Source organism: Heterocephalus glaber, unplaced genomic scaffold (genome assembly GCF_053883595.1).
Source record: "Heterocephalus glaber isolate CG9 unplaced genomic scaffold, H.glaber_assembly_v1.0 deba00001141, whole genome shotgun sequence".
NCBI classification, from domain to species: domain Eukaryota; kingdom Metazoa; phylum Chordata; class Mammalia; order Rodentia; family Bathyergidae; genus Heterocephalus; species Heterocephalus glaber.
The window spans coordinates 1,677,844-1,705,459 of record NW_028258201.1 but is presented as its reverse complement, the minus strand read 5'-3'; the positions used below and the strand labels follow the sequence as shown (position 1 = coordinate 1,705,459).

The window sequence follows — 27,616 nt, the reverse complement described above, 5'->3', positions numbered from 1 at the left end:
AAAGTGGATCTTGCCTGGGAGAAGAGGGCGCTTATTAAAACAGGCGGTAACTGAGAAAGGCCAGTGGTTCCCAATTATAAAGCATCTCAGGGCTTGAAACACTGCTGTTGTACATCACAGTCCCCGCCAGGAGGGTGAGGCTGAGCCTCTGGGGACCAAGGGCGCACGGGCGGATTTGGGGCTGCGGGGTCTGGGTCCGCGGGTCCCGGGCGCCCCCCGCTGGCAGCCGCGCGCAGCTGTCAGAAGCGAAAGCGAAACCGTTGAGCCTTGTCAGGAGAGACCCTGGCGGACCGAGGGGAGAGCTGAGAGGGTGAGCAGCTCTAGGCTCAGCGCTCGACGGGAAGCCCTCTGAGCAGCGCCCCCCGCCCCGCGGGTGAGTTCGTGGGCGCACGCAGGGGCGCAGCCACCCCAGCTCTGCCCTCGCCCCACAGCTCTGGTCCCTGTGGACCCAGGAAGGGGAAGGCAGCGGGGCCGGGTGCGCCTGGCTCTCCGGAGCGCGCGCCGCGGGGCGGAGTGGAGGGTGGAGAGGGACCGGGGCCGGGGAATGAAACATTATTATTATTATTATTATTATTATTATTATTATTATTATTCTCAGCGTGATGCTCCGGGGCAGAGCTTTTGGGGCAGGAGGGATGTGGCCGTGAGCTCGGCGGGTGGGGGGTCAGGACCAGGACGGGGGCCACCCCCTAATTTCTCACCGTCTGTCCCCAGATCCTGGGCGCCATGCGGCTCCCTGACCCGCGGCCCTGGGCCTCCCTGCTGCTGGTGGACTTGGCCTTGCTCTGGCTGCTAGAGGGGGCGCTGGGGGCTCTGCTTCCCCGAGGGCTCCTGGGACTGTGGCTGGAGGGGGCCCTGCGGCTTGGGGGGCTGTGGGGGCTGCTAAAGCTGGGAGGTCTGCTGGGATTTCGGGGGGCCTTGCTGGCCCCGCTCTGCCTGGCGACGCCCCTGTTCCTCTCCCTGGGAGCCCTGGTGGGAGGGACCCCGAGGGCGCCCCCCGTCAGAGTGGCCGGGGCCTCCCGGAGCTGGCTGCTGGCCGGGTACGCGGCTGCAGGGCTGAGCCGGGCCGCGTGGGCTGGGATGAGCCCCCCGGGAGCCCCGGCGAGGGCGCCCGGCCTGGAGAAGAACCGAGCACTGGTGTGCAGGCTGCTGCGGCTCTCCGCGCCCGACCTGCCCTTGCTGGCGGCCGCCTTCTCCTTCCTGGCGGCTGCCGTGTTGGGTGAGTGGAGAGGCCCGGGCTGCAGGTGGGAGGGGCGCGGGCCAGCGCCAGCACCCGGCGTCCTTGCGGCCTCTTTCAGGGGAGATGCTGATCCCTCACTATTCTGGCCGCGTCATCGACATCCTGGGGGCGGATTTTGACCCCGACGCCTTTGCCAGCGCCGTCTTCCTCATGTGCCTGTTCTCCGTCGGGAGGTAGGTGAGGGCAGGTGGGGCCCTTCGTGAGCCCCGAGTCCTTAGCGGAGCCCCTGGCTTCCTAAGTCTGCGTTCACACACCTTTGTGCAGGAAGCGCGGAATGCTCAATCGGAAGTGTGCATGTGTTTGTGTATCGCTTATTCTGTTCTAGCCCTCCCTTCATTCCTCCAGTCACACTTATCCAACCCCCTGGAGTTCCTATTCTATTACTGCAGGTGCCTGTATTCTGACGTTTGTACTCAAGTACGCGCATGGGTGGGCATCCATGTCAAATGCAGCAGTGTCTTTCAATGGCCTCTCATTTCTGTCTTCCTGAAACCCAGTTTCTCTCCAGCCTCCCAGCCCCAGGCCTCTCTACAGCATCCTTCCGGTTCTCCTCCTGACAGATTGGCCTCTCTCCTCCCGGACTCCCTCCTTCCTCTCTCATTTGGCCATCTCTGAAGCTGTCCCTTGGAGGTGATGAACGTCCTTTCTAGCAACTTTACTCTTCGCCTTCCTTGGCCACCTGCCCTCCCTTCGGCCTTGCTCATGGCTGCTGCGTGGCTGGCCTGGGACCGGGATGGGGTGAGCGGCAGCTGAGGTGCAGTCTCGGGAGGCCCTCACTCCCCTGCGCTCAGCCCGGCGCTGCTCCATGCTGCGTCTTCTCACTGGCCGTCTTTCATTTTGAAGACCCTCGGAGACCAGTGCCTGTGATCTCAGGCCTCTGGGAAGCTGAGGCGGGATGCTCAGTTAGAGCCCAGCCCGGGCAGTTCAGTGACTTAGGCAGACCGGCAGGAGTTATGTCTCCGAGGGTTCAGCACCACAAACAGAAAACAAAACCAAACAACAACCAGGGCCTCGTTATGCCTCCATTCCGTTCTTGCCTCTTTCCATTGAAACCAACTGCTCACATATGAACTTCTGTTCCATCAGTGCCCTGTTTCATTTTTTAATCCTCCCTGAGTGAGACCTCAGTTCTTTCTGGCTTTTCTGTGCATTTGGCTCTTTCCTTTATTGATCCTTTGCAGTTAGCTTTAAGGACCCCCTTTCTATTTCCTCATCTGCTCAGCTTCCTTCAGAGAACTTTCCTCCTCTGGACCCTTAAATTTGGACTTTCTCTATGGCTCAGTTTTATCGTAATCTTTACGAGCATCTTCCGCATGGACCTAACTCCGTTCGGCACTGTGGCTGATCCCTAGACTCAGGTTCGCACGCTGAGCTCCGGCCCTGTGCTCCCAGCCGCCTCCACATCCCTGTCATGCAGCCCGCTGTGACCTCACATTCCCGAATGGACTCCAAATCCATCTCACCCCATCCTGGTCTTCCTGAAAGAGACGTCCTCTTATTCTGACTCCCGAAGCCCTCAGTATTGCAGGGCCCAAGTATCAGCAGCACCGATGATGTCTCCCCCAACTCAAACGCCCACCCTGCCGTTTCCTACTTCCTGAATGTTTCTCCTGTGCTTGGCTCCTTCCTCTCCCTTCCACCCCGATCATCAGAGTCCAAGAGCCTTATGAGTTCATGCGAGATTATCCCTAATGACTTTTGGATACGCTACCTCAGTGATGGCTTATGCTTTTTATGTTTCTACCTTTACATTTCATTGTGAAACACTGGTTTATCTAAGACGAGTTCTCTGGGGGTGGAAGAAGGGTCAGTGTGACTCTAGGGCTCTGGAGAACGGGAGGTCAGGGAGTTTTTCGCTGCGGTTCCCATAATGAAGTGTCTGTGACTATGAAAGACAGCTTTGCTGCCCGGAGGAAAAGAGACCAAGACAGAGCAGAGCAGAGGGGAGGGGAGGGGGGGGGGGGACAACCCATGCGGAGGCGGCCAGGGGCGGGGCTGGGCTCTTTCTTCTCGGGTCTGCTTACCCTCGTGGATTCTCCGCGTTGTGAGCTGGTTCCCCCAGCTAGCCACCGAGGCCACCATGTCTTCTCTCTCCGCCTCCGGCTCTGCCTCCTCTTCCCTTTATTCGTGGTTTGCATTCTCCGCTGCCCTATTTCCTTTAACTCTGGCTTTCTCCTCTGCGTCTCTTACCTCTGCCTTCTCTGTGTCTGCTCTCCCCTCCCCTCCTCCGCACTCCTCCCGACCCGCAGCTCACTGTCTGGAGGCTTCCGAGGAGGCTTCTTTACCCTCATCATGTCCAGAATCAACCTGCGGATCCGAGAGAAGCTTTTCTCCTCCCTGCTGCGTCAGGACCTCGGCTTCTTCCAGGAGACTAAGACAGGTGGGGCCTGGGGTCCAGGGCAGGGCTTCCCCCGGCTGTCCCTTGTCCCTCGGTTCCCCGCCTGTTCGCTGGAGCCTCAGGTTCTCTCTTGGGACAGAGGACAAAGTGTCCACGGCTCTGCTAGAGATGGAGACTTAGGGGCGGGGCCGTGTCAGTGGGGCCTCTGCGGTGCAGCGTGCGGTGTCCTCACCCGCTCTGTCCCCCAGGGGAGCTGCACTCCAGGCTGAGCTCGGACACCACCCTCATGAGCTTCTGGCTTCCTTTAAACGCCAACATCATCCTCCGGAGCCTGGTCAAAGTGGTGGGGCTGTACGGCTTCATGTTCACCATTTCGCCACGCCTCACCCTCCTGTCTCTGCTCGACCTGCCCGTGATGCTGACTGCTGATAAGGTGTACACCACTCGCCGGCAGGTGTGTGGGGCCGCCCCCTAGCGGAGCCTAAAACTCAGGGGCAAGGCCTCGACGTTCCTGGCTCTTGGATGTCTTAGAGGGAGGTTTTCTCGCTTCAGCCCTTAGAGTGTGTTGTATGCTTGCGCCACGTTTTGCTTGTTCTGTCATCTTTTGATGGACATTGAGCTCTGTGACCCCTTGGCACTGTGACATGCATGTGTGTGTGTAAGTGGGGGCTTTTTTCTGGGGAGATGATACCTTTCATGAGCTTCTCAAAGGAGTCTGTACACATCCTCCCCACAAAAATTAAGTTTTTCCTTTAAAATCAGCAGAAGGAGTTTGGCTGGAGTGCAGCGGAAGCAGGAAGTGAGTTGGGAATTTTGAGTCTGAATGTCTGCTAAACTTGTGTTCTTTCTCTCTTGTTGTGGTTAAAACACACATAACCTAAACTTTGCTGTTTTGGTCAGTGTTAGTTAGGTGCGCAGTTTGGTGGCAGCGAGCACATCACATTGTTGTGCTGCATCCACCGTTGCCGTCTCCCTTTGGAACGGTTCTTCCTGAAATGAAACTCTGCCCCCATGAAACCCTGAGGGCCGCTCCCTTGGCATCCTACTTTCTTCTCCGTGAATTTGGTTACTCCAGGAACCACCCTGAGTGGAACCCTATGGTTCTTGTCTTATTGACTGGCTCAGTTCACTAGCAGAAGCTTTTCAGGGTGCACCCACGTTGTAGAACATGTCAGAATTTCTTCCCCTGTAAGGCAGAATGATGCATGTGTAGACCACATTTTGGTGACCTAGCCATTGGCCGATGGCCATTTGAGAGGTGACTAGCTATGGTGAATAGGGCTGCTATGAACATGGGTACAAATATCTGTCTTGGAGCCTGCTTTCAGTTCTTCTGGGTATATACTGAGGAGTAATTGCTGGGTAATATGGTGATTCTCTTTTCCACATTTTGAGGAACTGCTTTATTGTTTTCCATAGCAGCTTCGCAATTAGTTTTCACCAGTAGTGCACAAGGTCTCCAATTTCTTCGCACTGCTGTCACCACTTAGTATTATTATTATTTTTTTCATGAATAGTAGCCACTCCAGTGCTTGTAATGCATTGCATTTCCCGATAATCGGGGATGCTGTGCTTGTTGGACATCTTTGTTCAGTGCTGGGAATTGAACCCAGGGCCTCATGCCAGGCAAGAACTCTGCCACTGAGCTGCCCCCCAGCCCCATATGGGTCATTTTTATTTTAATAAGTTTTATTTTATTTTATCCCATTCCTCCCTCAAGGCCCCTCCCCTCCCTATGTGCAAATGTGTTGTTTCCGTTTTGTCCATCTATTTTCACTTGATTTTCTTGTCCCTTCTTTTCTCCCTCCCTCCTCCCTTGTTCCCCTTCTCACTTTCTTCCCATTTCCCAACATCCATTATACATCCCAGTCTTTATTTCCACAGGATGTTTTTATTTATTTGGACAAATAAATTTCCTTGGCCTTTTTTAAATTAGGTTTTTTGTTTATGTTGAATTGTAGGAGTTCTTGATATTTTTTGGATATTAATCTCTTATCAGACATATGATTTAAAAATATTTTCTTGCATTTTGTGGAGGTCTTTTCACTGTTGATAGAGAGGACTGTGACAGCCCAAAACTTTTAATTTTGATGAAGTCTGGTTTACCTGTCCTTTATTGCCTGTAGTTTTGGCATATCTAAGAGATCACTGCCAAATCTAGTAGCCTTACAAAGCTTTTCTTCTGTGAGGGTTTTGCTGCATTTTGAATCCATCTCCACCTTAGCTGGCCGTGGCTCCTCGGCTCCCTACTACCTCCTCACCAGTCACTGGGGGTGGAAGAGTTACCTTAAATGGAGGTTAGAAAAGGAGCATTTATCTCCTCCACTGCCTGCAGCTCAGTGATGTACTGTCCCAGCCCTCCTTAGGCTGCGTTCCTCCTGGTGAGCAAAGTGAGGGCGAGGGGCAGCAGAGCAGTTGGACGCTTTTAGGTGGGGCAGGGACCCCAGGGCTGGAGTGAGAGCTGCAGGTCTGCCGTCTTCCCGGCCTTGACGAGGCCATCCACCCCCACTCTTCCAGGCCCTGCTGCTGGAGATCCAGGACGCAGTGGCCAAGGCAGGGCAGGTGGTGCGGGAGGCAGTTGGAGGGCTGCAGACCGTGCGCAGTTTTGGGGCCGAGGAGCTTGAGGTCTGGCGCTATAAGGAGGCCCTGGAGCGATGCCGGCAGCTGTGGTGGCGTCGAGACCTGGAAAAAGGCCTGTACGATCTGGTCAGGAAGGTGAGAGGCCCCGTGCTGGGGAGATGGCCGGGAGGGAGGGCGGGGTGAGGAGCGACTGCTGGTTCTGGGGGCCCTTGCGCCGCTGCCACCGGGTCTCACAGGGGCAGGGAGGGAAGGGATGACGGACGCTCTCATCCTCAGCTCTCCCTTCTTCTCTCCCAGCTGCTGAACCTGGGAGCGCAGGTGCTGGTGCTGAGCTGTGGGCTGCAGCAGATCGCGGCCGGCGAGATCACCCGCGGTGCGCTGCTGTCCTTTCTGCTCTACCGCAAGGACGTGGGGCCCTATGTGCACGTAAGTGAGGAGCCACGCTCTCTCCCACCTCTCCTTTGCTCTCTCTCTGGGTCTCAGGCTTTATTTATTCTCCTTAAAAATACAGAACAGAACATAAGACGCAAGCTAATTCTGTAATGGTGACTTTCAAACATATTAAAGACGAAACAAATGTAAGAACCTGCATGTACCCAGTACCTGCATCAGCAATGTCGTAATCTGTTTGATCTGTGCTCCTCCCCACTTCTCACCAGGATTATTTTGATTCAAATTCAAGATACGTAATTCACATTCAAGAGTATATAATATCTGTACAATAAAATCATCTAGCATAATGCATAACCTCATAGTCATTATAACTTCTAAAAATTGACAACAATTCTTAAAATTGACCAAATGTAGTCACTGGTCAAGTTTCTACCTGTCTTAGACACGATGCAGTAGCTCACGTAAGGATCCAGATAAGGTCCACTCGTTATGATTTGCTGATATGTCTTTTAACTCTCTCTATCTAAACTTTTTTCTTGTATTTATTTGGTGAGGAATAGGTTGTTTGTCCTGTAGCATTTTTGTCCTGTTGGATTTCTTTGATCGAATGCTTGTGGTATTAATATGTTCCTCTGCCTCTAGAATATTTCCTGCCCATCGGTAGATAAATCTAGAAGCTTGTGAGTTTCCAGTTTTCTCTTTTTTTCAGAAGTGTACTCTCTAGGTGATGGTGTGTTCTTCCGGCGGGAGATACTCAGAGTCTCTTTGGTGGCATCAGCCATTGGTGCTCGGTGCCCAGTCCTTTAAATTGTGACAGTTGCGTGATGGCGGTGTCCAGCATTCCCCATCTGTGACTGGAATACCTCAGTCTTGGGAGACTGGTCCTCGCCCACCTTTGGGTTATTGGGGGCTGTGGTTTGATGGGGAATGGTAGAAAAAATATTTGTTCTTTTCTCTATATTTACCAGTTTTCAGAAATAGTCACTTCATCTTGAGCTTTACAAAAGTAATTTCCAAGACACTGATTAGCCGTCTTCCATGTGTGAAGACTAGCTAGACACTCTGGTGCCCATAAAAGTGAGTCACACACAGTGCTGGCTTTTAAGGTGTTGCCCACCTAGGCCAGCAAGACAGCTCTGTGCAGGAGGAGTGCAAAAGGAGAGCTGCAAAGGCCTGGGGATAGAAGAATGCTGGGTGGTCAGTTTGGGCTTTGCATCCTTTCCGCTGTGAACTGGAGCACTGAGCAGCTGTCGTCCCTTTAAAATGCCACCTAGATTGTACATTGCAAGGCTGAGGACACTCCCTCAGGAAGGCAGAGAGGCCACGTGGAGTGTGTGAGGAGGGTGTGTGAGGAGCTGAGGCATTGACTCTGGTGAGATGGTTGTCCAGCTGACCTGTCCGTGCCTGTCTTCCAGTCCTTGGTGTACAGGTACGGGGACATGCTAAGCAACGTGGGAGCTGCTGAGAAAGTGTTTTCCTACCTGGACAGAGAGCCCCGGCTGCCTCAGCCCGGGACACTGGCCCCTGCGGCGATTCGGGGCCTCGTGGAATTCAGAGATGTCTCCTTTGCATATCCCAGTCGCCCTGACCAGCCGGTGCTCCAGGTGCCTGAGAGAGGCCACAGGGCGGGAACGTGGGTCCTTCGTTCTCTGCTGTTAGTGGGTGATCACTCATAGATCACTTGCTTTTGAGAAGGGGGTCTTCTCCTAGGAAGAGAAGAGAGGCCTCCCCTAAGGAAAGTGGCTTGGCCTTAAAGCTTTCCTGTTTCTCCAGGGCCTGACATTCACCCTGCGTCCCGGGGAGGTGACGGCCCTGGTGGGACCCAATGGCTCTGGGAAGAGCACCGTGGCTACCCTGCTGCAGAATCTGTACCAGCCCACGAAGGGCCAGGTGCTGCTGGACGAGAATCCTGTCTCAGAATACGAGCACCACTACCTGCACAGACAGGTGGGCGGGAGGTACGCCGGGCAGTGGGTGGGGGAGAGGGGCCCATGGGAATTGGCAGTGGGTCCACTGGTGGGGAGGCAGGTGAGGGGGAAGGGAGGGTCGCTGCCCTGCAGTTACGCCCCGCCCTCTCCCCTCCCCGCTTGCCAGGTGTCTGTGGTCGGCCAGGAGCCTGTGCTGTTCTCAGGCTCTGTGAGGGACAACATCACCTACGGGCTGCAGAGCTGTGAGGACGCTAAGGTGGTGGCTGCTGCCCAGGAGGCCCTTGCCTACCGCTTCATAGAGGAGCTGCCGGACGGAATGCACACGGGTATCTGCTCAGATCAGGACCTACCCTTGCCCTCACCGGGACAAGGGCTGCGTCCCCCTGATCCGTGTTAGCTCCTCCCCTCTTTTTCCCTTTGCTCCCACTCCCTGGTTTCCCCACCCCAAGCATTCTTCAGCCTCCATCTTGCTGGAGAGTCTTTGTTCCCAGGGGGCAGCAGAGAAGTAGCTGCCTCCTCCATGGCAGCTCCAGGGTCCCACCCGTGGCCCTCCTACCTCCTGACCGGCTGTATAGGAACCAGCCATCGTACAGTTGTTCCTTTTTGTGAGGAGGGTGCTGTCCTGGTAGCCTGTGTCTGAGGAGGCCATTTCTCTGATTTCCTCAGATGTAGGTGAGAAAGGGAGCCAGTTGGCTGTGGGGCAGAAACAGTGTCTGGCCGTCGCCCGGGCCCTTGTGCGGGACCCACGCGTCCTCATCCTGGATGAGGCCACCAGTGGCCTGGACGTCTGCTGTGAGCAAGCTGTGAGTACCGGGAGGGGCAGGGAACAGTGTGATCTGGAAGATCAGATTCGCAGGATCGGCTTGTGTGGAACTGGGAGGGGGATGAATAGCCCGTCAGTGGAAAGAGTGGCTGCCTTTGTCCGGCGGGGAATGGAGCGGAGGACGCGGTGGTGGGAGGCATCCTTGACTGCTTCCAAGCTGCCTCCCCATCCTGGGGGCAGCAGATCAGCGGAGAGGGAGCAGCAGGGCAGACCGTGACTACTGCCCTTTGCAACTTCACATCTTCTTTGCCCTGAGTCCAAAGAGGTGGTGCCCAGCTGGGTTCTGGTGTCCACCCATTCTTACCTTTCTGAGCACTGTGATCCTGCCCCTTCAGCTGCAGGCCTGGAAATCCCGCGGGGACCGAACGGTGCTGGTGATCACTCACAGGGACAGCACAATTCAGAATGTTGACTGGAAGCTGGAGCTCAGGAAGGGGGAGCTTGCGGACTGCGTCCAGCTCAGGGAGGGCTAGGACCTCAGCCCTCACCTGGCGCAAGGCAGCGGCCTCCGGACAATGGGCCTACTTAGGGCTGTCTCCAGAATGCCAACACCGAGTGCCTCAGGCTCTGAGTTTTTCTGGGGCTGTGCCCCTGGGTGGTTGTTCCTGGAGCTGGAGGTGTGGTGCAGATTTAGACCACGGGTGCTTTTGATGTGCTGAGCTGTGTAGGAATGAGGGGATGGGGCGTAGTCTTTGGGTGGGTTGGGTGTCATCTGAGTTTATAAACCTCATCACTTAGGTGAAGAGAGCTCTGTCTGGTACTGAGTAGTGCATGTGGTGTAATAAAAACATGCAGAATGCTTTACTTGTTATATATGTGCACATTCGTATATAAATTTGGAAAATACAGAAAAGTTCAAAGAAGACAAGTAAAACCACCCATTGTTGCACTTCCCAGAGATAACCATCTTTGGTGTTTTGCTGGCTGTCTTTGAGATATTAGTTAACCAATGTGACATAAATAACGTTGCCTTTCTGTGTCCTTCTCCATTCCCACCAGTGCCTGGTATTTCGGGGGAAGCTAAGCCATGGCCAGACAGAACACAGTTTCTAAGTTAACAGTGTTAATAATAACATAGCTACCATTTGTGGAGTTTAAATATGAATGGGAATTATGCTAAGTATTTTTTGTATGTTATCATTTTTAATACTTCACCCTGTGAGGTTGGTTATTCTTCATTACTCCCCATTTACAGATGAGGAAACTAAGGATCAAAGAATCAAAAAAATTATGTGACTTTCCCAGGGTTCCAGGGTGGTGGAACTCGTGTTTGAATCCAGACTTGACCCTCAAGTCCACACTGAATAAATTACTGTGTATTGCATCTTGTGTCCATCCTGGCTCCACTCCACAGTCAGATCAGGCAGAGCTGGGTTGCTCCTTGCTCCAGGTGGCTCTGAATCTGCTGTCTTTGCTTCAGGTGTGACTGACTCCCTTCAGGCTCAGGTTCCTGTCTCCAGGCTGCCCTGCCTGGTCCCCTCTCCCAGCCATTCTTCCACGAACTCACTTTTCTTTCTAGAAGCTGCTCATGATGGGGATGATGTCACTTGTAGAAGCTGCTTCCTGTATCCTCATTTCTTCTGCTCAGGTCCTTTGCAGAGCATACGAGGGTCCCCAAACTCCTGTCCCCTTTCCTGGTGCATTCACTGTCAGCCTCTGTGAACTTCCTGCCCTCCCTGGTCTCCTGCTCAGTCTCTGCATCACCCTCCGATGCTTTCCCATAGCCTTAAGACTTAACCAGGCTTCAGAGCTTCCAGGAAGCCTTCCTTATTTCCTCTGTTGCCTGAGGCTTACCTTTTTTGCAGCCTTTATTAAACTACCCCAGGCTTTTGTCCTCTAGACCACAGCTCCTGCTGGGAAGATCATTTAGCTTCTGTTCCCTGTCTGCCACCTGGCACATGCCTGAGCCACAGTAGACAGTAATCAGTGTCTGTGGGGCGTGAATGAATCTCAGTCCTCCCTGTGTAAACCGCCTGCTGAGAATCCAACACTACACGTGACTGGCTGCTGGGAGGAACTCACCTGGGAAGGCTCCTGTTCTAGGAAAGAGAAACTTTTGTATCCTGGAAACAGCAGGTACTTTCCAGGGCTAGCAGTGAATGTGCTGAGCTGCTGCTTTGGACTTGCTCCTGCCTGGCAACTGTTGGCAGCAGGTGGGGCGAGAGTGGGAAGCTTCGTAGGCAGATCGTATGCCTCTGTCTCATCTGCTGCTGCCTGGCAGCTCACAGCCACCTGCTCCCAGATCCCAGCACATGTGAAAGGCCTTTGGAGAGAGAAAGCTGATTCCTTTCCTTCCCCATACAGTGTCCTTTTTGTGTAAGAGGGAGAGAATAGTTATTGCATCTCCCAAGTTTATGGGAGCTGCAGCCCTCACAGAAGTAGACAGTCTTGTAAAGTCTCTGATTTTCTCAGTAACCCCATGGATCCTTGCACCTGGAAGGCATACTGAGAACATAACAGCCAGGTCTTCTTTAGGTAGGGAAACTGGAGAGCTGGGAGGAAAACTTAGGTGTTCAGACAGTACAGGAAGATGCAGTAGCCTTAAGGATCTTAAGGTCTTTATTCACTTCTACCCCATCACTGTGTCATTTCCTTACCTCAGAGTTTCTCTTTCTTGTCACTTACTTTCAGTATCTCTCCCATCCCACCAGGTCCACTCTTTCAAAGGAAAATACAAATGGAAAGAGGAACCCTTAGGAAAACAATCAGTTTCTTTGGACTTCCAAACAACTCCCTACCCTGTCTGCCTTGCCCTGTGTGGAAGCAGCATTGAGCTTCAAGTCCTGATGCCTCCACCCAGTAGGATAGTCGCTTGGAGACCACATGGGTAGATTGTAGAGTTGTCAGAATTTTGTGGAGAAAGGACCAGGGAATGCGGGGAAAGACCTTCCTTGCTGTTTTGGTGTTGTGATCCACGGTATCACCCATTTGAGTCTGGTGCCATCTAGTGGTGCTAGGAAACATTGGGTTTTGAATCGAGTTTTATGGAATCTTATAAATTACAATTCTAATAGTAATCATTATTCACTGGGTGCTTATTGTGTGCTATGGCTGTGCTAATTAATGCCCAATGTATTTCTCCTTTCTTTATCATCAAGATAATCCTATGAAGCAGAGAATACTATCCTAATTCTAGGAATGAGAAAATGGAGTTTTAGACTGGGTTACACAGGTAAGAACAACTCTGAAAAAAAAAAGTTGTCTATATTTTCTGCATCTGCTTATTTTTCTACAACTCTCTTCTTAAAGACACTATTTATTTAAATAGGTCATGATGGCCAGGAAGCAGAGAGAGACGAGTGGATCTAGGGAAGGAGATAATCTTTCTAGTCATACCATGACCCTCTTCTAACCAGGTGCCACCTCCTAACAGCACACTCAGCTGTTCAACTCATTGGTGGACAAATCCACAGATGAGTATTGCACTCTCATGGTCTGATCACTTTCCACAAGACTTGCTCTGCATGCATGAGAGTTTAGGGGACATTCTAGATGTAAACTCTAACATTCTGCGCCGGCCCCTGGCCATCTCTTAATGCAAAATGCATTTAGTCCATCAACCTTTTAACAATACCAACATTACTGGAAAGCACAAGTCCTAAGCCTCCTCTGAGACTCAAGAGGAGCCCCTGTTACAATAAAACAGAAACTTAGCTGTGAGGCTCTGTTACAATAAAAAAGAATGTTAGAACACAATATACAGTGGCACAGGATAAGTGTTCCCATTGCAAAAGGGAGAAATAAGGGAATATATAGAAATGAGACCAAAGGAAGACAAAAACCCACCAGGGCAAACATTAAATCCTGTAGCTCTGTGACTGGACCCTGGGTAAGTTGTGACAGGTGATCTTCAAAAGGCTTGGGAGTCTTGCTCCTATGGTGTTGCTTGTAGCAAGTCTCTTGGTCTCTCTCTTGGAGTGACTCCACTCAGAGCCTCTGTCTTTCCTTAGCAGATACTCCGTGTTTCTGTTATCCCCAACTTCCCGGGTCTCCACTGTAGTTTCAGCTTCACTCTCACAGCTTCACACACTGCCCTCTCAAGGCACACTGCCTAGTCTCCAGAATCTTCTTCTGAAATGCGGGTGGAAGTCTCCCTGACACCACAATTCTTGCATTCTGCCTTCTTGTTAAACTGGGACCAACCACATGGATGATGCCTTAGTCTGCCCCTAGCTCTAGCAGTAGCCAGGATCCCTTGGATCATGGCTATAACAACCTATGAATGCCTGGATACTTGAACTCCAGGAAACCTGGAGTTTGAGTTGGCCTTGAATGAACTGGGTGGGCTCCCTGGAAATTCTTTCTCAATACAAAGTTTTTCACTTTTGCACTTTTAAGCCAAGGAAGGCTGGGGTCTTGCTGATTCCTGAGATGTCCTCAAAGCATCTTTCCTTTTGTCCTGATACAAAGTACTTGGCTTCTTTTTAATGCTAAACTGTTCAGCAGCCCCAACTTTACAGGCCCAGACTTTACAGGTGCTTCCTTTCTGGCCATCAGGGACAAATTTCAAATTAGTCATTCCTGCTTTTTGGTCCTTATTATCACCATAGATATGGCTCAAAGCAGCCAGCAAATCCCTTGCCACAGACTCAGTGTTGGGCTACCTGGGACTTCCTCATTCAGATTAATTAGCCCATCACTTTTGATTTCCCACAACGTCTTGGAACAAAAATAGAGACAAATTTTCTGCCAGAGCATAACACACATGGCCTTGGATCCAGTTGCCAATGGAGTCCTTGTTGCCAGCTGAAACTTCCTGAGCCCAGCCTTTACTGTTCACATTTCTATTGGGATTCTGGTCTTCTGAGCTCTGACCAGAAGAATCTCCCATCAATCTGGTTTGGCTCGCGGCATTCTAGGGCTTCTCTAGCTGGGATCTCCAAACCTTTTCAAACTGCTCCCATAAACCAGTTCCAATTTTTTCTCAACCAAATGGTCAGGTAGAGTCATATCAACAACCCTAGTTCCTTGGTACCAAAGTCTATCTTAGTCACTTCCTTCATTGGTGAGACAAAATCCCTGATACCCACAACTTAAATGAGGAGAGGTTTATTTGGGCTCATGGTTTTTTGAGGCATTAGTCCATAGTTGGCTGGCTCCAAGACAGAATGGCATAGCATAAGGGAGGAGTGGAGGAAAGCTCCTCACTTCATGGTGGCCAGGGAGAAGAGAGGAAGGAGGAGCCGTGGAGGAAGGTATACCTTTCCTAGTCACACCCTCAGTGACCCTTCTCTAACAAGAACCTACCTCCTAACAACACATTCAGCTGCTCAACTCATTAATGAATGAATCAGTTGATGAATATAACACTCTCATAATCCAGTCATGTATTACAAGGCCTGCCTCTGCATGCATGAGGGTTTTGGGGGAACATTCATGATCTAAACCCTAACACCTTGCTAAGTATCTGAAAAGCTACAATTTAAATAAGCACAAGGAAAGCATAGTGAAAGATTAAAAAAAAAGAAATACTCATATTAACAGTGTACATAGTAGAAGAGAATAATGTTTTGGTCCATTTTGTGTTGTTATAAAAAGATGCTGAAGTCTGGGTATTATATAAAGAAAAGAGGTTTATTTAACTCATAGTTCTGGAAATCCAAGAGCACTGTGCTGGCATCCCAGCTGGGCTCCCCCATGGCTGTGTCACAACATGGAGAAGCAGAAATGGAACTGGCTGTGTGCAGAAGGAGTCAAATACATGGGTTGACTTTGCTTTATAATAACCTATTCTCTCTAGAAGTAACTCGCTCCAGGAAGCCAGCATTAATCCCTTCTGAGGCAGTATCACCCAGATTATCTTCCCCTACTTCTCCCTCTTATAGGTTCCACCACCTCTCAGCATCTCTACTCAGCTTGAAGGGCACTGTTGGCAGACACAGTCAAAGCACATCCAAAATATAGCAATAATATCTCCAAATCACACTAAATCTAGTTTCTATATTAACAATTGTAAATGGGTTTAAATCAATTATATAACTACTTTATATTTATATTAAAATAAAAACTCTGTTGTATGTAATATATAAGATATACCTAAAATGAAGTGACTCAGAAAGATTTGTTCAACAACTAAAATGATGGGCAAAGACATGAGAGACTGCAAACCAAAAAGTAGCAGAGGGTACAATCTTATTATTAAGTAAGGTAAAATATAGATGAAAAAGTTGAATGACACAACAAGAATACAAATGTAAATTTTATAGGGATATAGAAGAGACATATATTTAAGTTCTAAATAACAAACAACTCTCATAAAGGAGAAAGTAAGATCGATACAAGGAAAATATTCAAATATATACTACTATTAAGGAATTTGAATCCCCTTTTCCAGGACTAGACAGGTCAATTGGACAAAAATAAATATGAAACAGAAAACATTACTGACAGTCAAAAACTAGAGAGCTGGGAGTGTAGTACAGTGGCAGAGCATGTGCACAAAGCCCTGGATTTGACACTTACCCTAGCCCAAAACAAAACAAAACAAAATCAAATATTATGGAGTATATTGGACTCAATTCACTGAAAACAGACCATGCCTCTATCCAACTTTCAACAAGGCATTCATGAAAGTAAATCAAATATTATGGCATAAATCTTCAATCAGTTTAGAAAAGTAGGAATGATATAGAAATTATTCTTTGACTGTTATGAAACAAGCTAGGTAACAGTAAGAAAATCAGACAAGATAAAATGCTTCTTCATGTGGATACTTAAAGATATTGGCTCTTTCTTTTACCAGATAGAAAAACATAAACAAAAATTTCTTGAAAAATGATAATTAAAATCACATAAATATTTTGGGATATAGCTAAAGCAGTGCTTATCACTTTATAGCCTTAAGTACTCATATAAAAAAAGGAAAAAGGAAACCAAATGAATTAAGTAGAAACATTAACATCAATCAAATAAAAGCAGTAGATAATAAACAACAGAAACTGATAAGTTAGAAAAATAAAATGTAAAATGAATAAATTCAGAAGCTTTAGAAAATTCCAGTTTGACAAACCAAGAAAGACAAATATAGAGAAGTTTAAAGTAAAGAAAATAAATAACAAAGACAAAATTAAAGCAGTAACAAAGGGAAAATAATGAGATTTTTTTTTGTTCAATTTTATGGAAATAAATTTGAAAACTTGGGTTACATGAATACTCCCTTGAAAAATATAACATATCAAATTAAGCTCTATTTTCACAGAAAAATAGAGAAAGTTGTAAAAAGATTACCACCCAAGCTCTATGCCCATATTTAGGGTAATGTGTAACAAAATCTTTAAAGGAAAAAAAGATAATTCAAAATTTAAAACAACTCAATAATACAAAATAATTCTTTTAGTGAAGTTAATTATGTTAAACTATGATAATGCACAAAAATAAAAGCTATAGATGAATTTATTTTATATTGATGAAAACATCCTAAATAAAATATTGCAGATTCTAGCACAATTAAACACACATACACTGGGATTATGTTAAATAGAATGGCTGGAAATCCTTTTTGAAGTTCATTATATTAGTGATTATTTTCTTTATTTTGGTACCGGGGATCAAACTCAGATCCTTGAGCTTGCGAGGCAGGTGGCAGACCTACTGAGTTAAATCCCTGGTCCTTAGTGATTATTTTCTAGGAATGATAAGTTCAAATGAATAAGCAGAACAAAATACTAATGACACTTACTTTTCCAGGACAAAGCCATCATAGTTGATAGTGTCACATATTATATGCATGTCAATACTAGTAGGGAGACCCATGCAGAAGTATATCAAGGAATTAGTTGCTGATTAGAGCTTGTAGCTTTTGCTTCCTCAGTTTACAAATAGTTTCCTACTGGGTAGGATCATGAATTTCCTTTATATTCCAAAAATTCTAACTATTTCTGTTGTTTTTTTGTATAATTTCATTCTTTCTTGTCATGTGAATACCTCTCTCTTATTTGGGGCTCCAATCACTACTGAGGGAGAATTAAACAAATGTTTTGAGCTGGCAGTGTTCTTAACTTCAGTTAAACTGTAGTTCAACACAGTGTTCTCTGAAATTGCTTTAATTTTCTGACTAGGAACTGTGAATATTTTTATAGACCATCCAAAGAAGGCTTGATTTTGTTACTGGTGATAGGAAGGAGTAGAAAGGAAAAAATGAATTTAAGTGAACAGTTCATTTCAATTTTAAAGTCACTAAGCAACTGAAAGGGGGTATTTATGTTAGACTATAGGAAGAACAATGACTTTATACCATCCTCAAAAAACCACCCACATACTCACATCCAGCATCTCTCATTCTCCAGAGAATGTGGAGAGAAAAAGGAAGAGAAATGCAAAATAGACACTTGAGTGAAAAATCCTAGAAAAGACATATCTGTATTAGTAGACTTCTTGACTGAAGACAGGAAGATAAAGATCAAAACACTCTGGATCCTGGTTGTTATGGCTTGTGTCTAGATGTTCCCCCAAAGCCTCATGTGCTCATAGGTGAGGCTTTCTGGAGGTGGCTGGATCTAGGGTTTGTGAATATGGATTAAGGGTGTATGATACTAAATTAATTCACTGATTGGTTTAGCATAGTTTTGGGTGTGGATAATAGGAAGGCCCATCCTAGATTTAGGTAGCAACATCCAAAAGGCTCATAGCCTGTATGGGATAAAAAGGAAAGGGAAGTTTGCTTTGCTGCTTGCTGCCTTCTGCTTACCCTGCCATGGACTGTTTCTCCTCTGTGATGTCCCTCTGCCATGCTACCCTTCCTTGGAGCCAGTCAACTATGGAGTAAAACCTCTAAAAGTTGTGAATGGAAATAAATGTTTCCTCCTTTATCTTGTGGGTGTTGGATATTTTGTGCCAGTAATGACAAAAATAACTAAAACACTAATAAAAGAGGAAGAAGAACTAAACAATATTCTTCAAAGTGGAGAAGAAGAGAGAAAAGTAAAAGGATTCATGTCAGGAGCAATTCTACTTTGATGAGGCCTAGTTCTCCTGCTTACAGGCCAGCTAAGGCATTTCGAGACATAACTCTATTTTGGCCTCCACTCAGAGCTAAGACCTCAATGGTCCCGTGATGCTGTGATGCTCCAGGACAAGATTACACCAGCTGAAGACATCTTGGGAGGAACAAAATCTTCATCTGCATAGTTCCTCATTGTTCTAGGATTTCCACTGCACCCCCAAGTCATTAGTTACATTTGTTTCTCCCGAGGTACTGAATAAGGGTGGGGCAAGCTTGGGGGTCTTTTGTCTTTGCTGTCCAGAGCAGCACTGATCAGGCCCAAAGCTCAGCTTCTTCTCAGTCTCATTTTTTCTACCTTTCCTGTATAATAAGTTAATTCACCTTGTGCTATTGTGGCTCGCAGGAGACTAGGACTTACTGCAGAGGTTCTAGTAACGTCCCCTTTCCCTGTTCCCTACAGATTCATAATAAGCAACTTGCTTAGTTCTTTTAGGACCTCATACTAGGTAGGAAGGAGAAAATATATATATATATATATATATATATATATATATATATATATATATATTTTCTTAATCCCAGCCCATTTCTGACATACCTGTACTACTATCAGTGATATTTGCAGGTAACTACCAACCACTCCTTGAGTGATGTAATACAACTTTATGACATATTCTGCCCAGCACCTAATGATGCAGAACTCTTCTATTTTGATTGGTTAGCAGTCTGAGGAAGTTTCCAGCCCAAGGAGGCCAAGAGTTATTTATACTCATAATAAGTAGCTTCTTGGTTGAGTCGTGCAGAGACGAGCTCCATTCTAAGAAGCCGATCATTTTTACTGTTATCCTTTCCCCTTCAGAATGGGTTCTGGTTGGGTGAGCTGCATGCTGGTTCCACTAGTAAGTCTGATCAGGCTGGAGTCCTCCACAACAGAAGGCAGAGACTCTCCAGGTAAGAACAGGGCAACTTTCTTCTGGGTGTTTATGCTAGAAGTGGCATGAAGGGGGCTTTCCCTGTAGGTCCAGGCAGTAGAAAGTGTAGAAGTGGCTTCTGGTCTCAAAGAGCAATTTTCTTCCCATTGACAGAAGAAAACTCTTTCCCTCTTTTCCACGCACAACGGACTTCCTGGAAAAAGGACTTCTGGCACCATAGATGCAGACCCAAGGAGTAGGGTGTTAGGAAAAAGGGAAACATATTGTCAGGAAACATTTTGTTCTTTATTATATCAACATCAGTCTCAAAAACATAAAGTTGGAAGCAGTCTGAGAATAGCTGCCATCCTTAAGCCAAGAGTTCATTCTGATGATCATGATTGTTTCCGTATTTATCTAATGGGGAGATATGTTGACAAATGAAATTGGAAATTTATTGGTTATTTACTAAACTCCTATTATATGGTCAAAATTGTAGTGAGCAGTTTTGAGAAGTGTGAGAAGGTGAATACACCAATTACCCTTGTCCTCAGATTATTAGGTACACGTTAATTTATCACTGATTTTTCTAGTTGAGGAGACAGGCTAGGCAAACATGAAGAAATGTTAGGCATGAAAGCACATATTTAAGAACAGAAACAGGATGTAAAGTGCTAAGAACAGAATTCTCTTTAAATGTCAAAATTTTACTAAGAACAAAAGAGGAACAAACCTGGGGGGAGAGCATCACTGTCCTTAGAGAATATAAACCATCCTGAGTGTATAATGCCCTATAAACCATGCAAGTGAAAAAATCAGCATAGATTTTAGATGATAAAAACTTCAGATATTTTTCTCATTTCAACTGTAAGAGGAAATAGATAATGATATAAGTGCTGAGGAATTGGAAGTTGGAACTTCTGCTGGACCCAGCTATTGAATGAGAGATGAGCCTGCTCGGCCCAGGAAGGTCATCCTGATGGCTCAGCGCAGGACTCCCAGAACTTAGAAATGAAAGAAAATTTAGTATTCAAGGTCAATAGCTAATAGCCTTCTAGTCTCAAGTGCTATTTCTTCAGAAAGATGGGTCCTGACCTAGCTTGGACTTTCCTATGATTGGTATCACTCTCAAGTGCATAGAATTGAGTTCCTCTTGCTCAGCAGGCTCACTGGGCACTGTGATCAGTGGTCAGTGGAGGGATGCTCCTTTCTCTTCCCTTGTCTTCATTGCTTCCTTCCCTTTCCATAGAGAGCCACTCTAGGTGTGCCTGGTATGTCATACCCATGAAGGCTGCTTTCGAAAATATGTAATGTTGTTTTTCTGTGCGTATTTAAATGTTTTGTAAGTGTCATCGTGCATCAAATCACATTCTGTTTCTTATTTCGCAACACCATGCTTTTGAGCTATGGAGTCGAAAAGGCCTCCATGTGGTCTGACATAATTTCCTAGGTACTGGATTTCCTGGAGGTAGGGATTGATTCATGGTCCTTCTTGGTTTTTCAGAAGATTTTGTGATTCAGGCAAAGGCTGATTGTTACTTCACGAATGGGACGGAAAAGGTGCAATTTGTGGTCAGATTCATCTTCAACTTGGAGGAGTATGTACGATTCGACAGTGATGTGGGGATGTTTGTGGCATTGACGGAGCTGGGGAAGCCCGATGCTGAGCACTGGAATAATCGGCCAGACATACTGGAGACAAGCAGGGCATCCGTGGACATGGTCTGCAGACACAACTACAGGCTGGGGGCTCCCTTCACCCTGGGGAGGAGAGGTGAGGTGGAAGGCAGGGTCTGCTGGGGTTCAGGAGTCTGCCCCACGGGGCCCTGGCCATGGCTCTTCTTCAAAAGTCTGCTTCAGGATAAATGGGTTCCATTAGGGACATGCATGTGTTCTGTCCCCAGTGATGACTCATTCATCACCCTCACAGGTCAGGTCTTGGTCCTACACTATTCCCCCCAATATAAGACTGGGTCTTATATTTATCTTGCTCCAAAAGATGCCATTAGGGCTTATTTTCAGGGGATGGCTTATTTTTTTGGGTATAACAAGCTACATTTATTCATGTACAGAAATCTACATTTCTTCATGTACAAAAGTCTACATTTACTCAAATACAATCATGTCATCTTCTTAGGGAACATCATCTTAGCTCTTCATATCCTGAATTCTGGCCTGAATTTCCTGAGATTCCATCTCCTGTGGAACCATTGGCCCAATCTCTGGTGTCCAGCAACAGAGCTCTCCTTAAATCTGCACTTTTTGTCTGTGTACCCTGCTTGTAGTGCATTGGCAACACGGCTGCCAGTGATTTTATCCCATGAATTCTTCATCTAAGGCACAACCTCTTACAGGCTGGACTTCACGAAGTTTCCCTTAAACCAAGTGTTACGAGATAGGAGTGGCAAAAAAAAAATGATGGTAGTTAAGAATGATGGTCCCCATAAAAGCCATGAAAAATTGCAGGCACCAAAATTCAAAAATTGTTTCTTTATTTCACATGAGTGCATTCAATGTGTCTGTTACAACACATGAAATAATGAATTATGAAGATTCATGTTCGACACAGCCACCTCTGTTCATTATCAAGTGTGCACGTTATTCATGTGCTGTGTCTGAGCTCCGATTGGTCATTCAGCAAGAAGTCTTGAATTTATCTGCGCAAATAGGCATTTATTTCTCATTCAAAGGCACACGGTTGGGTATTTACAAATACTTATTGACAAATACTTATCTATTGGACAATCTGGGAAAGAGATCTGGGAGAGGGATAGTCTGAAAACCTCCTGCCCTGGCTTGCTGGTTTTCCTTCACAATGTCTCATTTTTCTCTCCCTTCTTAGTGCAACCAGAGGTGACAGTGTACCCAGAGAGGACCCCATTCCTGCAGCAGCACAACCTGCTTCTCTGCTCGGTGACAGGCTTCTATCCAGGGGACATAAAGATCAGGTGGTTCCGAAATGGACAGGAGAACAGAGCTGGGGTTGTGTCCAGTGGCCTTATTAGGAATGGAGACTGGACATTTCAGACAGTGGTGATGCTGGAGATGACCCCTGAACTTGGAGATGTCTACAGCTGCCGGGTGGAGCACCCCAGCCTGCTGAGCCCGGTTTCTGTGGAGTGGAGTGAGAATTAGTTTCTTGTACTCTCTGGGGTTGACTCAGGATCATCCTGACTCCTTACAGGACCTGTGTCCCCTCTGCATTAATCTAGGTCACAATACAAATTCTTCTTTCTCTAGATCTGGAAGTCACAGAAATCAGTCCTTGGGTGAGGGTGGGAGAAAACAGGGAAACTATTCTCATATCTTCCGGGAGTCTAGTGACTTCATTACTTGCTCCTAACCCTGGAGCTGGTATCCTCTAGTTAGTACTTTGAATTTGGTATTTAAGGGGCATTCTCACCGGATATAAGAATCAGTGACAAATGGGAGGTAACTTCATGAGTGTGAACCTTTCCCTCAGAGAATCATTTCTAAACTTCTCTAAATAGCATTGAATTTGGTGTCTAGTATAAGCTTTGGGAATTCAAGAAGGTGCCCCCAATATTGGGAGCTTTTTACTAACTTTGAGACCTGTTTTCCATAGGAGCTCAGTCTGAATATTCTTGGGGAAAGATGCTAAGTGGAGTTGCAGCCTTCCTACTTGGGTTAATCTTCCTTCTGGTGGGAATTTTCATCCACATCAGGGCTTGGAAAGGTAAGGAGCCTTTGAAGAGAAGCCTGCCACGTTCCCTGTGCCATCCCTCACTTCCTACATTTCCTACCTCCAAGATTGGAGAGAGGGAAGGCTGAGTGTTCTCAGATATCACTGAGCTAGTCTTTTCTGCAGCCAGAAAAATTCCAGTGGGAAGCAGAGATGGAGACATGTAGGCCATACTCTATCCCTCAGGATAATCTCAGCAGTTGTTCCTAACTGAGGCATTCCATTCTTTTTCTTTCTTTCCAGGATCTGTGGAGACTCACTCTGGTAATGAGGTAAATGTCTCTTATTACTTGTCTTTGAGTGGGAGACCATTCTCCCAGTTCTTTGGCCAGAAGGAGACACCATGGGGTCAAGGAGGGAAGAGGGTGTAGCTGGATGGTTTTGTCTCCTAAAGCTCTGGTATAGGAGGGTGGGGCTGTCTCACCAGTTCTTTTATCACCCTCCTGCAGGTCTCAGGAGCTGTTTGCCCAGTACAAGCACACTAAAGTCCTAACTGAAGCTCTTCCCTGGATCCTGAAGCAGTGCTCAGTGGCCTGGGCCCTGGGTTAGGTAAAGGACACTCAAGAGATTACTGTTCTGGGAATGAGCCTTCTCCATCCCGCTTGGAGTCCTGAACTCATTCTAGAGTGTGTGCTTTGAGGTCATGCATCTCTACCTTTCTGCCTTTCTGCCTCTACTGGGTACTTCATGAGTTGCCATTTCCAAACACACTGTCCAGAAATTTCCTTAACTCTTAACTCCTTTCACTTCCAAACCGTTTACTTTTCATAGCCAGACCTAACCCTCTGAGTCATGATTCCCAAACCTTTTTCTCTTCCAACTGCAGTCTCCACAGTCTTTAGAAGACAAATGCCCATATATCACTATTTTCCTTTTCACTGCTTTAAAAATATTTTTATTATAAAGCAAAACAGATACGGACAACCACATAAAGTGTATAATTAATGGATTATTTAAAGAAAAACCCCCATAATGACCACTCAAATCAAGAAACAGAATTTTGCCAGCCCTGCAGAAATCCTCGTGTGCCTGAACCCAGTTAAATCCTTCCCTCCTATGAAATTAAACATAAACTATGTTTACTAGAGCCTTTCTCTTGTAGTTACTTAGTGCTAATTCACCCAAATGTGACTCTTGGACACCACACTTCATTTTCTGTTTCCTCTCGGACCTCACAAGTTCTCCCTCCACCCTTCTTTTCCTCAAGAGCAATCTGCTGGCTTGAGCAGCTTAAGCTGAAGTGTTTCCTACACTCGGCTGTGTTGACTGCGTGCACACGCCGCAGGCTAGCGCACCCCTTTGCCCTCCCACTTCCTGAAAATCAGCATTGGCCACAGAGGCTGGATCACACCTTGGTTTGATCTGCTTGGAAGTCCATAGCGACTTGCCTGGTCTTTCCTCAGAAGGTGTGTTATGTCCTCGTTCTCTTGTTGTGGTGTTAGAACATGTGATGGTGATCACCTAGGTCTGTGAATTTGTTGCGGATTGGAAAATGATGAGATTTCAATTCTATAATTCCTTCATTGTTTATTTATTGTATTTTATTTGTTCCTTTCACTGTTATTTGTCCTGAAGGTACAAAATCTATAGTGGCTAAAATTGTTGGTGCCTTAGCACAAATTGAAGCAATAATACCAAACTGTACAGGTAGTCAATTATATTGTTCACTGCTGTGGACTTACAGGAAAAAAATGCCCGGTGCCACAGAGCTAAATCCCTGGCCAAGCCTCTTTTTTCAAATGGATCTTCGCCTTTCCTGAAAGAAGGTCTGACAGACCCATTGTGGTTATTTAGACTTGGGTATTTGGTAGACATTTCTTCAAAAACCAAGTAAATCTATCATTTTAAGGAAAGTGATATTGACAAGAAAATTATATTTTAAAGAGAAAATTAAAAAATTGAAAAACTTGGGCTGGGGATTTAGCTCAGTGGAACTACACCTGCCTCTTAGGCTCAAGGTCCTGAGTTTGATTCCCCCCCAAAATTGAAAAACTTGCCACCATTTCCCGTTATCTAAAGATTTCTCTGAAGCGATGGGTGCTGATCACAGCAAGCGAGGTTTAGTAAGATGGCTTAATGAACCGTGTCCGTCTGTAAAGGTCTGCCGAACTCTGTGTACCAATGCTTTCTGAATGACCAATGTGTGAAACCGCAAAATCAATATCAAGAGAGATCCACTCGGAGGGCAAGTTAGACCAGTGAATTTTAATGTAACATAATATGAAAAAGTTCCTTGATAAAGTTTCATATTCCATGTTGCAACTAACTTTTAAAAATTCATTATTTCTTGAGTTTTATTAGTGTCTTAACAGAGAAGAAAAGCCAAAAAGACTATTAAACTTTTCATCTTCTTTCCAATTACATATTTGAATGCAGCCAGATTTTCATGTACTTCAACCAAAACAGCATATTGTTACAGATTGAACCGAGTAGAATATGTAACCAAACTATCTTTATTAAGCCAGACATTACAGAGATTTTTAGAAATGCCAAACAATTCCTTCTCTTTCACTATTCTGTGCTGAAAACAGTTATTTTTCCAGAAAAATATGTTATTTGCATTGCTAGATAATAGATTTATTTCTGTCACTTAAAGATAGACAAATATTAATGTTACTTGATATAACCCATGTGGAGTTAGTTTTTAAAAAATAATTTAATTGACATAAAATTGTACATATGTTATGAGATACTGTGTGATGTTTTTATACACGTATACACTGTAATGTGCAAATCAGGGCAAGCATAGTATTTCCTCAAACATTTATTATTTCTTTATGGTGAAATATTGAAATCCTTTCCTTCAGCTTTTTGGAGTATATAGTCCCAGTGGCATTATCTGCAGTAACCCTCCTATGCAACAGAATACCAGAACTTACTTCTGTCATGTAACTACAACTTAGTGCCTATTGGCTGAAATTTCCCATCCTTTCCACCCACTTCTCTCCCCAGCTTCTGCTGATCACCATTTTCCTTTTAGCTTCGATGAGATCAACACTATTTAGGTTCCAAAGATGAATGAGATCATGTGGTATTTGGCTTTCTATGCCTGACTTATTGTCACTTATTTCTGTGCTTGGTTTGATGATCAAAAGTTCAATCAGTATTGTAACAAATGATATGATTTCATCCTTTTTTAATGGCTGAATTATTTTGTATTGTATACTAGGGTTCTTTAAGGGTCTCAATTTTGAAAGTATTTCTCTTTATGTATCAACAAGTTTATAAACTAATGACATAGTCATTGCAGTTATTTGACTCTTTCTGAATAGATTTCTCAGGAAGAGCTTAGGGGAATGTTTCAGTCTGTTTGCACTGCTATAAAAAAAACTAACAAAGACTAGGTGGCTTATGTACAGCAGAAATGTATACCTCATAGTTTGAAAGGTGGGAGTTTGCGTTTAGGATGCCAGCATGGTCAGGTTCTGATGAGGGCCTTTGACATTTTGATATTGCTTCTTACTAATTTCTCAAATGGTAGAAAGCAGGCAAGGGAAGTCTCTGCCCCCAACCCTGGGGGGAACTGAGCCAAGGGCATTTGCACTGAGATGCATCTCCTGCTCTTTTTATTTTCTCTTTGAGACAAGTTATCTCTAATTCATGGTGTTGCCCAGGCTGGGCTCAAACTTGCAATCCTCTGCCTCAGCCTGAGAGCTGAGATTACAGGTATGCACCATCATTTGGGTCTTTTTAAAAAAACTAAGGCCTCTAATCATATTTAAGAGGACTTTTTCCAAACAGCTCACCTTTTAACACAATCATATTGGGGATAGAATCACAGCACATGAATTTTGGGGGGACATAAACATTTAGTGTATAGCAGGAAGTTCTTATACTTTACAGTCAAGAATAAGTTGTGCTGGATATAAAGTCCTTGGTTCTGAAGCTTTGGAAAAGGTAGAAAATTAGAAGCCAGCAGCAATTCACAGATTTTCCAGAACCCGGAATTGAGAAGTGCTCATTTAAAGAGAACCCTACTGCTGGACATGAGATGATTTGGACCAGTGGTTCTACAGGAAATGGAATCAAAAGAAATTCAGGCCGAATTCAAGGTTTGGAAATTATGCTGGAAGATAAAGTAGGTAAAACTCTTGAAAACATAGGTATAGGCAAGGACTTTCTGAGCAGAATCTCAATTGTACAGGAAATAACATCAAGAATAAACAAGTGGGATCATATCAAATTATGAAGCTTCTACGTAGTACAGGAAACAACCAACAGAACAAAGAGACATCCTACAGTATGGGAAAATTTTTTGCTAGCTACTCCTCAGACAAAGGATTGATTTCTAGAATATATAAATAACTAAAAAATTAGACCTTTAAAACAAAAGATTCAATAAAAAATGAATGATTCAAATGAATAGACACTTCTAATAAGTGATGTACATATAACCAATAGTTACAAGAAAAATTGTTCAGCATCATTGGGCATTAGAGAAATGGAAATCAAAACAACAAGAGAGTCTATCTTACTGCACAAAGAATGGCTACCATCAAGGACTCAAAAAACAACAAATGGTGGTGAGGTTGTGGGAATGAAGGAAATCTTCATGTTGGTGGGAATGTAGACTAGTTTATGAAAATCACTAGGGGGATTTCTTCAAAAAACTACAGAAATTCTATTTGACCTTACCTGTACCTTTTCTGCCTATCTTCCTGAAAGAGTTAAAGACATCATATGATTATGCATGCATATCCATGTTTATAGGAGCCCAACTCACAATAGCTAAATCTTGGAAGCAGCCTATAGACCCGTC

At 45.8% G+C, this 27,616-nt stretch overlaps 2 protein-coding genes across 6 annotated transcripts; both read left to right on the top strand.

Moving 5' to 3' along the window:
* The first annotated feature begins 215 nt into the window (after positions 1-215).
* Positions 216-18,109, top strand: Tap2 (transporter 2, ATP binding cassette subfamily B member). Of its 4 annotated transcripts, XR_002395747.2 has the most exons (13): positions 216-373; positions 715-1,219; positions 1,299-1,413; positions 3,490-3,620; positions 3,827-4,032; positions 6,096-6,293; positions 6,456-6,584; positions 7,967-8,155; positions 8,325-8,498; positions 8,646-8,805; positions 9,146-9,282; positions 12,401-12,474; positions 12,571-18,109. XR_002395747.2 is itself a non-coding variant. In XM_004846860.4 (12 exons), exons 2-12 carry the CDS (start codon positions 727-729, stop codon positions 9,773-9,775), a joined length of 2,070 nt encoding a protein of 689 aa, XP_004846917.1. In that variant the 5' UTR covers positions 216-373; positions 715-726; the 3' UTR covers positions 9,776-10,626. The 4 variants fall into 4 exon arrangements, 2 of the variants coding, with proteins under 2 accessions (XP_004846917.1, XP_087066568.1); XM_004846860.4 differs by lacking the exons at positions 12,401-12,474; positions 12,571-18,109 and adding an exon at positions 9,638-10,626; XM_087210442.1 differs by lacking the exons at positions 12,401-12,474; positions 12,571-18,109 and adding an exon at positions 9,638-10,626 and having other exon boundaries at positions 222-310.
* Positions 12,407-26,101, top strand: LOC101702636 (HLA class II histocompatibility antigen, DO beta chain). Of its 2 annotated transcripts, none has more exons than XM_087210444.1 (6): positions 12,407-12,474; positions 20,659-20,928; positions 21,997-22,278; positions 22,741-22,851; positions 23,101-23,129; positions 23,307-26,101. In XM_087210444.1, exons 1-6 carry the CDS (start codon positions 12,441-12,443, stop codon positions 23,340-23,342), a joined length of 762 nt encoding a protein of 253 aa, XP_087066570.1. In that variant the 5' UTR covers positions 12,407-12,440; the 3' UTR covers positions 23,343-26,101. The 2 variants fall into 2 exon arrangements, with proteins under 2 accessions (XP_087066570.1, XP_021115711.1); XM_021260052.2 differs by lacking the exon at positions 12,407-12,474 and adding an exon at positions 18,823-19,194.
* Positions 26,102-27,616: the final 1,515 nt, after the last annotated feature.